Source organism: Macrobrachium nipponense, chromosome 4 (genome assembly GCF_015104395.2).
Source record: "Macrobrachium nipponense isolate FS-2020 chromosome 4, ASM1510439v2, whole genome shotgun sequence".
NCBI lineage: Eukaryota > Metazoa > Arthropoda > Malacostraca > Decapoda > Palaemonidae > Macrobrachium > Macrobrachium nipponense.
Genome location: NC_061100.1, coordinates 145,745,073 through 145,757,572, shown reverse-complemented (window position 1 = coordinate 145,757,572; position 12,500 = coordinate 145,745,073). Strand labels below are relative to the sequence as shown.

The 12,500-nt window shown below is 37.2% G+C and overlaps 1 protein-coding gene across 1 annotated transcript in view; it reads left to right on the top strand.

Moving 5' to 3' along the window:
- LOC135211262 (hemicentin-1-like) overlaps nt 1–12,500 on the top strand; it is a gene marked incomplete in the record, with an annotated part of 257,809 nt that overhangs the window by 64,558 nt on the left and 180,751 nt on the right. Inside the window, 8 exon segments of the mRNA XM_064244559.1 lie at nt 5,126–5,361; nt 5,944–6,066; nt 7,338–7,499; nt 8,941–9,046; nt 9,177–9,314; nt 10,033–10,217; nt 11,145–11,217; nt 12,055–12,199. Coding sequence (XP_064100629.1) covers nt 5,126–5,361; nt 5,944–6,066; nt 7,338–7,499; nt 8,941–9,046; nt 9,177–9,314; nt 10,033–10,217; nt 11,145–11,217; nt 12,055–12,199 — 1,168 coding nt within the window.

Below are 12,500 nucleotides of genomic sequence, written 5' to 3'. Positions count from 1 at the left end.
GAAGCTTGAGTTTCAAGTCAGTGACACCTGTGGGCTTGTCCCACATGAATAAGGTTCACACTCTGAATAATAATAATAATAATAATAATAATAATAATAATAATAATAATAATAATAATAATAATAATAATAATAATAATAATAATAAGCCTTCGACATGATACCACACACATGGCTAATAGAATGCCTGAAAATATATGGGGCAGAGGAAAACACCATCAGCTTCCTCAAAAATACAATGCGCAATAGGAATACAATACTTACAAGCTCTGGAATAAGACTAGCAGAAGTTAATATCAGGAGAGGGATCTTCCAGGGCGACTCACTGGCCCCACTACTCTTCGTAGTAGCCACGATTCCCATGACAAAAGTACTACAGAAGATGGATGCCGGGTACTAACTCAAGAAAAGAGGCAACACAATCAACCATCTGATGTTCATGGACGACATCAAGCTGTATGGTAAGAGCATCAAGGAAATAGATACCCTAATCCAGACTGTAAGGATTGTATTTGGGAACATCAGGATGGAGTTTGGAATAGAAAAATGCGCCTTAGTCAACATACAAAAAGGCAAAGTAACGAGAACTGAAGGGATAAAGCTACCAGATGGGAGCAACATCAAATACACAGATGAGACAGGATACAAATACCTGGGAATAATGGAAGGAGGGGATATAAAACACCAAGAGATGAAGGACACGATCAGGAAAGAATATATGCAGAGACTCAAGGCGATACTCAAGTCAAAACTCAATGGAGGAAATATGATGAAAGCCATAAACACATGGGCAGTGCCAGTAATCAGATACAGCGCAGGAATAGTGGAATGGACAAAGGCAGAACTCCGCAACATAGATCAGAAAACCAGGAAACATATGACAATACACAAAGCACTACACCCAAGAGCAAATACTGACAGACTATACATAACACGAAAGGAAGGAGGGAGAGGATACTAAGTATAGAGGACTGCGTCAACATCGAGAACAGAGCACTGGGGCAATATCTGAAAACCAGTGAAGACGAGTGGCTAAAGAGTGCATGGGAAGAAGGACTAATAAAAGTAGACGAAGACCCAGAAATATACAGACAGGAGAATGGCAGACAGAACAGAGGACTAGCACAACAAACCAATGCACGGACAATACATGAGACAGACTAAAGAACTAGCCAGTGATGACACATGGCAATGGCTACAGAGGGGAGAGCTAAAGAAGGAAACTGAAGGAATGTTAACAGCGGCACAAGATCAGGCCCTAAGAACCAGATATGTTCAAAGAACGATAGACGGAAATAACATCTCTCCCATATGTAGGAAATGCAATACGAAAAATGAAACCATAAACCACATAGCAAGCGAATGCCCGGCACTTGCACAGAACCAGTACAAAAAGAGGCATGAATCAGTGGCAAAAGCCCTTCACTGGAGCCTGTGCAAGAAACATCAGCTACCTTGCAGTAATAAGTGGTACGAGCACCAACCTGAGGGAGTGATAGAAAACGATCAGGCAAAGATCCTCTGGGAGTATGGTATCAGAACGGATAGGGTGATACGTGCAAATAGACCAGACGTGACGTTGATTAACAAAGTCAAGAAGAAAGTATCACTCATTGATGTCGCAATACCATGGGACACCAGAGTTGAAGAGAAAGAAAGGGAAAAAATGGATAAGTATCAAGATCTGAAAATAGAAATAAGGAGGATATGGGATATGCCAGTGGAAATCGTACCCATAATCATAGGAGCACTAGGCACGATCCAAGATCCCTGAAAAGGAATCTAGAAAAACTAGAGGCTGAAGTAGCTCCAGGACTCATGCAGAAGAGTGTGATCCTAGAAAAGGCGCACATAGTAAGAAAAGTGATGGACTCCTAAGGAGGCAGGATGCAACCCGGAACCCCACACTATAAATACCACCCAGTCGAATTGGAGGACAGTGATAGAGCAAAAAAAAAATAAATAAATAAATAATAATAATAATAATAATAATAATAATAATAATAATAATAATAAGAAGAAGAAGAAGAAGAAGAAGAAGAAGAAGAAGAAGAAGTTTTCTCCAAAAGTTGTCACACTTTTGATTCTGAAGTTATCTTTTTGGAAGAGGCTGTTAGTCCCATGACATCCTCATCTTTCATGGTCTGACACTCGTCTCACGTGTGATAAGACTGTGGTTCTATCTCAGATAAGGTAGAGCAGTTAAATTTCATATTTTCTATATTTCACAGATGGCAGTGGAGAAGTAATTATACCGTTATAGGTGGCTGCTTGGGGCGGGAAAGCCTTAGAATTAATAGGTGATACCAAAATACCTTATAAATACTTCTCAACTCTTTAGCTGTCCTTTAATTTTAATAAACACTCTATCATACACAAACGTACTGATTATTAGTTTCTATCTAGATGAGGATTATTAAATATGCTGTCTGCTAATAACTAAACTTACAGATTTCCCTCGCAAATGGATCCACTAAAACAGGGGAGGCGTGAGCCCTAGGGGAAAAAAAACATTATCTAATTACATTCGTTACTCTCTTAACAAGAGTGAGGAACTAATATTAAGAAGTTTATAAAAAAAATGCAAAAGTATCGCCTTATAACGTTACTTACCTAGTCTATTACTCTAGTTAGACTCGTTGTGCTGACCATGTTTTGTAATTATTGACCTCCCTTCCTATCCTTCTTTCTCATTTTTTTTATTTTCCTTAAAATCTGGGAGGAAATTTTACTCATAGTTGCAAGGGGGTCGTGAAAGAAAGGACCAACTCTTATAGGGGCGTGGTCATAAAAAGGTTACGAACCATTGCACTAAATCATCTTGACGGCTACTCAACAGCCTTGATCTTCATCCTAGGTGCTTCCACGATTATTATTCCTTCTCTTGAGTCTTTCCTCCACTCATTACCGATATTCCAGTCCATACCTGTCAGAGTATTAGCAAAATTGAATTGGAATCTAAATACACCGTTCTAAAATAGGATTCCGGTTTTCCTATAATCTTAAAAAACGGGAATCTGGTGGTTTGAGGGGTGACTCAGAAAATGAAATTCGCAGACTTATGGGTGGCTTAAAATTCAATTTCTCTCTCTCTCTCTCTCTCTCTCTCTCTCTCTCTCTCTCTCTCTCTCTCTCTCTCTCTCTCTCTCTCTTTACATTCCCTTTTCTAATTCACTGGCTCACTCAGGCATGACAGGTTACCCCTGCTAGTATAGCACTTGAAAACAGATTTTTGACCAATTTCCTAATGCCTGGTGATTTTTGGCTGAAATTCAATATAACCTGGAAAACCAAAATGCAGATATCCAATATGAATATAACTTTTCAAATAAGCAATTTTAAACAGACCAACTGACAATAAAAGGATCACCCTTGTCTGGACCGAGTAGCTCTGATATATGGATTTTAAAACAAATTCGTTTTCAGACCGCTGGATATATATCTGTGTAGTACTAAGTTTTACTACAAAATGTAACCGCATTCATTATATAAACTTATATCAACGAAAGTAATAAAAGAAATTTGCACATGTATGTAAGTATAATATATATATATATATATATATATATATATATATATATATATATATATATATATAATATATATAAGTGATTATAATTATATATATATATAATTATAATCACTTTAACACGCGAATTGTTTATCATATATCACCTCAGGTGAAAAAATGAAAGACTGGGTGTAGGTCCTTCGTCAATGGCTTGAAAATAAAGCCGAAACCGGTCAGGACCTACACCTAATCTCTCATTTTTTTTACAGATATATATTTATATATCTGTGTGTGTGTGTGTGTGTGTGTGTGTGAGAAATAGCAGTAATTCAATTTCTCTTGGCCCAGCACATCGACATCATTATTCAATTTAATGGTTTATTGGTCGCATTGTAATAATTAATTGATAATGCCATTTCGCAAAAATGATGATGAATGATAATGGTCTCTCTTAATAACAGATGATGCTATGAAAATCATCTCTCTCTCTCTCTCTCTCTCTCTCTCCGTTTAACTCATAAATATCCTTACAATAATCCTCTTTTTATGATAATTCTCTCTAATTATTGCTGAAAAGAAGTAAAACCCGCGCTGCAGTTTTTTCGGCGCAATCGAGTTTTCTGTACAGCGTAAAATGCTGTATGAAACTTTCAGCCACGCCCCATGAAATTTTAGCCGCTAATCGTGAAACTTTCATCCACGGTTTTGTGGTGACCTGTGTTATTGGTACCTACAGCGCCGCCAGACGTACGGCAATGGCTAACTGTAACCTTAAACAAAATAAAAACTACTGAGGCTAGAGGGCTGCAGTTTGGTATTCGATGATTGGAGGGCGGATGATTAACATACCAGTTTGCAGCCCTCTAGCCTCAGTAGCTTTTTAAGATCTGAGGACGAACGGAAAAAGTGTGGACAAACAGGTAAAGCCATCTCAATAGTTTTATTTTACAGAAAACTAAAACGGATGCCAATATGATCATTCTCTCTGACCTAATAGTAGGTTTTGGTACAAATGTTACCATGATTATTGACAGTATACATAACAAATGCTTATGTGATAATCATCTCTGGCTCTCCACGAAACTCGTTTGAAGCAGCCGTTGACCGGAAGACAATTCCAGCAGGTGCCATCTCCTAGTAAATACTGATCTGATATACCTTCTTTCAACAGGGTCTGAATTGTAAGCATCTCTGATTCTCCCCCTAAAGCAGATATTGGCCGGCTAATCATAGCTGCAGATCAGACAGATTTCCGCCGCTTGTCTAAAACAATAAATGTTGATCAATTAACTCTTCCAGTAGCAGATGTCTGAATGATAATCATCCCGATTCTCCCTTTGATAAAGAGGTCGGTCCGTTGACCATAAAATAGACCAGACAAAATTATAACATATGTTCAAAAAATAAATGTGTGCAAGGTAAATCTTCTAGTAACAGATGTTTGAATTATAATAATCTCCTTTTCCACCTTTTAAACAGAGGTCGGCCCGTTGACCATAACACAGATCAGACAGAATTCTAACACATATCTTCTAAAAATAAGTGTTGAAAGGGTAAATCTTCTAGTAACAAATGTTTGAATGATAATCATATCTTATTCCCCCTTTGATACAGAGGTTGGCCCGTTGACCATAACATCAGACCCTAGAGAATTTCAGCAGTCGCTACTGGACCTGAGGCCATACATCAACAGCGGCGGAGACTGTCCAGAGATGGCTGTGCAAGCTATCAAGATCGCCCTGGAGAACAGTTTGCCATCATCTTACTTATACGTGTTTACGGACGCCCACGCTAAAGATTACTACAGGGTGGACGAAGTTCTGAGGCTCATACAGAAGAAACAGTCGCAGGTGATTGTCGATCTGAGATGTAATTTAGATGTAATTTCCTCCCCTGGAATATCAAGTATTAGGTTTGAATGTTTCCCGTTTAGGATTAAATGGAATCAAATGCTAATTTAGTTTTTTTTTTATCATTCAGCAGTGTCCGATTAATTCCTGGAAATGAAATGCAGGAATCAAATACATTTTAATGATTTCATCTGCACTTCTTTTCCACTGTATCGGAAATAAAGAAGGAAATTAAATTTGCTGAAATGAATCGTAATAAATTAATTGATTCGATACCATTAAACAAAGGAACGTTGTCAAAGCAGATCATCTCCGGGCGCACGTGCGTCTGATGGAACATACACATATAAACAAATGCAAACATCCATTATACATACATGCATACACACACACACGATATATATATATATATATATATATATATATATATATATATATATATATATATATATATATATACATACATATAAATATATATATACCATAGATGTGTGTGTGAGGAGAACCCACAGAGACATATCTGAAGAGGCGAAAAGCCTTACGATCAGAATAACATCAAAAATCTTCCACCAATCTTCACAGGTTGTGTTTGTGATGACAGGGGATTGTGGCAACCACTCCCAGCCGGGATACAAAGCGTTCGAGGCCATTGCATCCACTTCCTCTGGTCAAATATTCCACCTGAATAAAACAGACGTCAAAGAGGTAAGTCTCATTTTAAAGAGGAGAAAATTAGGGAAAGAAATGTTGTTCCCTTGAGAAGGCTTTATTTACTTAAATTGGTTGAAAATGTTGGTAGATAGCATCTTCGACAAAAATAAGGGAAAATTTATTTCGCGTTTAAATTTCGAAGTAGAGTTTTAATGGCTTTGAAGATAAGAGAAAACTTGTATCCTTTTGAGCAGGAAAAAGTTCAGTTTACCTACAAAAAAAATCATAGCTCCTTAAAACAAAGAAAAGACACATATTCCCTTGAATATAAAAAGAAAGGCTTATATTCACCTGAGATAGGGATAAAAACAATGGATACTCTTAAAAAAAGGAACATAGTATATTCTTCACTTAGAACACCTACTTTTTGCATTACCTTTTCAAATTGAAAATAGAAGCGACCCTTGCTCCATACACGTTTCAAACGCCTTCATGTTTTACCTTCCTTCAAGTAATTTTATCTTCCCATATGACAATCTCCGCCTGCATTGTCGTGCATTTCTGAATTTTTACTTATGATTATCAAGTTTATAATTTACTTACCTTTACTGCCATAGTTGTATTAGTAACCATACCTTGGTAATATATTCTGTGCTTCGGCATTTTCATGGTCACTTTACTAAAATTCTCACAGACTTTTTCAAGATGACAATTTTCCTGGAATTAGTGATTATTTTCTCTTTAAATTTCGAAAAGTACAAAATGCAAGATGAAAGATTTGATCACTGAAAAGAATGTTTAAATCCTATTTTTCATAATCCATACGGATGAAAATGTCAAATTGCAATTGTTTATAAACGAGAGAGAGAGAGAGAGAGAGAGAGAGAGAGAGAGAGAGAGAGAGAGAGAGAGAAAATACATCCTTATGAATATTCTATGAATGGTATCACCCAGAGGGCTGAGGATTACGTGGGGGAAATCCTCCCTTTTAAAATATGATGAGATAATACAAATTTTGACGAAAATCGATCTCACGTGAGTTGTCTGTCTTTCAAATTTATTTTTTTTTATTACCAATAAACTTGCTGACTCATATTCCACTGTTCAAGTAACAGAGGCAAATTAGATTCATAAATGAAAACGTTCATACTGCCTCCTCCAATGAGGTCTTGCCTTAGTTACCTAGTAAAACGTGCTCACTACCGCTTGTGAGGTCAGAGAGAGAGAGAGAGAGAGAGAGAGAGAGAGAGAGAGAGAGAGAGAGAGAGCACGTCTTCTGGCAGAGGCCCATGAATACCTAACATCTTTTCACCCTTCCATTTTAGGTACTGAACTTCGTCCAGTTGTCACTCGCGAGCCGGAAAGTCAATCTTCTTTCTCTTGACCGCGAGAGCGATGGTCCTGGAGAAGAGTCCCTGCCCCTTTTGGTCGATCAGACTATTAAGGAGTTTACTGTTTCAGTCTCGGGAGAGAGACCGAAGATCCAGGTGGGTTCAGAGACAAAATATTCATAAAAAAATTTAGGAAGAGAGAATTCAGGGATACAAAGTATTCAGCAGATTTAGGGAATATACAGTTCAGTGTTCAAGTACTAAATATTCAACAAAGTTGGGGAAATCATAATTCTAGAATGTTCAAAGACCAAATATTCAACAGGGTAGAAGGATAGTTGGGTTTAAAAGCTTAATATTCAGCATCATTGACGCACAGCGTTCACCGAGTCTCAGAAACAAAATACTTAGCCCGGCTGAAAAACAATTCAAGCAATATAAAAAAAAATATTGTTAAGGCTAAGTAAGTTCACCAAGGTTACAGACAAAATACTCATGGTGGTTGAGGTGCAGAAAATTCTTGTATGACGAGAAACTGCTGAGGTTGGAATAGGAAAATCAAACATCCAGTCAGAATCAGTCGAGAAGTTGAATTGTCGGCTGAGATATCGAGAATCCAGATAGGTATATCAGTACAGTCCATTTGCAAGTCATAAAGCGAAAATAAGTTGAAAGGTGGAAATGAATAAATCTCCCGCTTTATCATCCTCCTCAGATGGACCTTTTCAAAGGCGAAGTATTTTTAAGATAAATCGCCTTTGCAAAGCGTCATTGGATGAAGAAACTCTCCCTGGAATTTTTCATATTAACTATATTTGCCCTATATAGTTGTACTAGTGTTCACTTTGGTGACGAAGAAGAATTCTAAATCCGTTGAGATATATTTATTTTGGATTAAAGGAGTCACTGAAAACCGAAGAATAACTTCAAAGAAGTCGAGATATTGGACATTTGCTTACGTCAAAGGAAAATATCAGAACTTTTGGTAAAGAAGAGTATAGATAAATTTAAGCATTTTGAAGGACAGCATATTTCAGTTAGTCAATCATATTTTAGTTAGTCTAAAAAAAACGGAAAAATTCAGATTCTGAAACACTGGCTGTTCAGTCGGTTAGTGTGAGGCCCAATATCAGGCCCAGTTCTAATAGCAACGAGTAATTAAAACCGCAAACCTCTCAAGTAGTCCGCAGAAGCTCTGCCAGAGCAAGAGATTGGTTAATAATTGGGAAACAGCTTCTAGGAGTTCGAAGCTCGAAAGGAAATTAGACTTTGGTCTCATTAAAAAACAAGTCAAAAATACGCCGAAGGTTTCTTTGGGGCAATCGAGCCTACTTTACATTGTATAATGAAGGTCACCGAAAATAGATATATCTTTCGGTGGTCTCGGCTTTAACCAAGGCCTGCCCTATATCGTTGCCAGACTTAAGTTTATGAAATGGGAAGGGGAAATGGTAAAATGAATTTTATGGAAGAGAAATCGAGTGGGGATGCTCCGCTCTCCCTTCCTCTGCGGTTAACATTCACTTTTCCTTATGAACTTACTGAAATTTCTGAAAGTCGTAAATCTGCATCGGTCCATCAACTTCTTCCTTTGCAGATTGTCGATCCCCTGGGAGAGGATGTAACGAAACAAGAAGATCGTGTCGAAGACCTACTCGACCTCGAGAATGTCAAGATCGTGGGTGTCAAAGAACCTGCGCCAGGTAAGCTGTACCTTCCCTCTTTGTTTACCTCACTTGATGGATCACGTATGACCCTCCTTCTGGCATGCGTTCAGCAGTCTAATTGTAATGTAATTTAACTCAAAACTGACCTTCTCCCCAATCATTTCAGGTCGCTACAACATATCTGTAGGGAGTGATAGCAAGTACACGGTCAGGGCGACTGGTCTGTCCTCCATCAATTTTGAACATGGATTCTCACTGGAGCCTACCACGAATTTCAAGGAAACCTATCATAGGCCTATGAAAGGTATTGCTTTGTGGATACATCTCTGTCATGTAAATTTTATGGGCTATATTCTTTTCTTTCCTGCAAGAAAATCTAGTACATTTGATTATCTGTTCACCATAAACCTTTGTTCTACATATGCTCTATTTGGGAATATATAATATTATTTATTCTTTTGCATATGCATATGCGAAAATGAAGGGCAGTTGTACGTGGCATTGGCCGCATATGTATGAGCGAGAGCCCAAAGAAACACATGGTTTAATATTGACATTTATGCAAATTTTTCCTGAACTATCTATTTATCCATGCATAAACTCAATTTCCTATTTTGTTTGTGTTTTTATGTGTTGTTTTTCTCTCCAAGAATTTAATCATAATAATAATATTAATAATAATGATTGGAAAAAACTCTCTATCGTGAGCGAGAGTATATATAATATTCTAAGAGGTCTACAATGATAAAAAAAAAATGTTGCGATTTCGTGTATAAATAAATAAAAAAAAACTTTACAAAGCTTTCGAACCCTTCGAAGATGAACCCAGGGAAGGGTTCGAAAGCTACGGAAAGGGTTTTTAAATTATATAAACCAACTCGAAACATTTTTTATTGTGAACCTCTTAGAACAATGATAATAGTAATAATAATTATAATAATTCGCCTTCAAATATTCCCTCTGTAGATAAGTGGATGCTTGTTTTTATCAATGAAAATAATACATTAGTCTTTCCATCTCAGGAGGGACATCGTATGTGGTGGTGAAGCCAGGGGATACAACAGAATTCGGTGACCTGTATCGCATTCAGATGATATCCCTGGACGGCAAGACCCTACATGACCTGCCCTTGACGCGATTGCCCGGACCTGAGCATATTTTCAACGGGACATCCTTCGTCGCTCCTGAAGAGTCCTTCCATATCAAGGTTAGTGTCTGTTAACTTTTATGTTTTGTCTAGGATTTTTTTTTTATCTTATTTAGTCGTGGTGTTGGGGTGGGATGATTGAAATTGGGAACATAGGATTTATTTTTAGCAGCATTATCTTTTAGATTTCGCAAGCCAAATTTTTTTTTCTCGTGGAATCCTAGATTCAGGTTACAGCAATTTGCCAAAAATAATTCTGATGATCAAATTCATTTAGTAATATAATAATATTTAATGGGAATTCTTTTGGAGAATAGACTACTGTAAGCCCACACATTACATAACCATTATTAAAAGCTAACATCAATGTAGGTATTGTACCTACCTGCAAATGTACTATGTTTCCGAAAAAAAAGCTTGTCTACAGGTATATTTGTACGTTGTCGAAGAGGGTTACATCCAGAAGTGTTATGTCCGAAAGTTTTATGCCCATAAATTATATAAATAAATTGGGTTTTCCTAATTTCTTATGTCTGGAAATGTTATGTCAAAAGTCAAGTTCCTTATTGGACGAGTGGGTTGCGTACTCACCTGTCGATTTGGTGGCCCGAGTTCGCTCCCCAGTCTGCCAATACGGAACTAGTAAGGGAATTTATTTCTGGTGATTAGAAATGAATTTCTTGATCTACTATGATTCGGATCCCACAAAAAGCTGTAGGTCCCGTTGCTAAGTAACCAATTGGTTCCTAGCCACGTGAAAATATCTAGTCCATAGGGCCAGCCCTAGGATAGCTGTTAATCAGCTCAGCGGTCCGGTTAAACTAAAATATACTTAACTTCAAGTGTTGTGTCCAAAGAAGGCATAACAGAATGCGTTATGTACGAATGTTTGTCTTTAAAGTTACAGGTCCATTGCTGTATTAAGCGTTTGGGTTTTAATATAGAATTTACGAATTCAATACCTTTTTTTTATTTTATATGTTACAGATTTTTGGAAGAGACCGCAGTGGGTACCAGTTTGAAAGGATATCTCCTATTGCTGTAACCTCTCAGTTACCATGTGAGTATCAGGGCATCAGAACGTATATTGTATATTTCGAATCATTCTTTCTGATGAAAAATATTTCAGCTACTTCAGTAGAGCTTATATTCAAGTACATGAAGAGGAAGTATTAACATAGGTTGTGGGTTATGCAATTATGAAATGTACTCATAAAATCTAATTAACTGAATCAAGCTTCGATAACATATTTGTCTTGTAAATTGTAATGCTGATTGCTTAGTAGAAACGTAGTAGTCCCATTTGTTTGTGCGTATGTGTGTGTGTCTGTGCATGTGTGTGTGTCTGTGAGTGTATGTGTAAATTTGAAACTTACAGAATTCTCATGAGAACTTCATCAAGAATTATTTTAGACCTTGAATTATGATATGGTTGCCCGTTACTTTTATTATACCCCAATCAGTATTTTCTCAGTCATGTGAACCACTTTCCAAATGATGCATGATTCATTCTCATTGTCCTGTTTCGTGTCTATAAACTTAAAAGGAGAGAATTGTTTAGGAAGAAGCATCGGCTCACAATTTTATAATCCTACAGCGGCGTTCTCTCCAAATGTAACTGAAAATCATTATTCCCATAACTTTAAATATACGGTAGAAGTTATTTTGCACTGATGTATGCCATTAGCTTTCTATTTCTGCAGTCGTTTTCTTCCTGGATATCATGAAATAATTGTAAATACATGAATCGCATGTTTAATTCATTGCATGATTTTATTAAAACGGACTTGGATTTTTTTTTACCTATTTATGTATTTGATTTTATTTTATTTATAACTGTAGTTTATTTTTTAATTTGTTTTTTAATACTTTTGTTGCCTTTGCCTCTCACGGACAGTTCCTCCCGAAGTGACATCGCTGACCCAAGTTCACGGTTACTTCGACAGCCCTGTTAGGATCTCCTGTCACGTCCAGACCCTCGTTCCCTTCAGTGTCTCCTGGCAAAAGGACGGCGTCGAACTCACGGCCGAAGAGAATTTCCCGTGAGTCGAAGTCTGAGGAGATTCCTTCTCGCTTCTTTTGAAGTTCCCGTTGCGAATCTTTTTTTGCGATTTCGTCTTCTTGATTTCCATCAGAATCTCCTTTTTTTCCCGCAGGGGGATTCGTCTCTCTTTCAAGCTTCCTTTCATCATTTTGTAGTTATTTCTCGAATCTTCTCTTGGGTAATTGATGTATGCCATGTGCAGATATATGCAGATATATTTTCTTCATGTTTCCGTGGCTTTTATCTCGAGTTCCTTTGTTTCTTCTCGGGAATGATTGATCTTCTTAATGCCTTTTTAT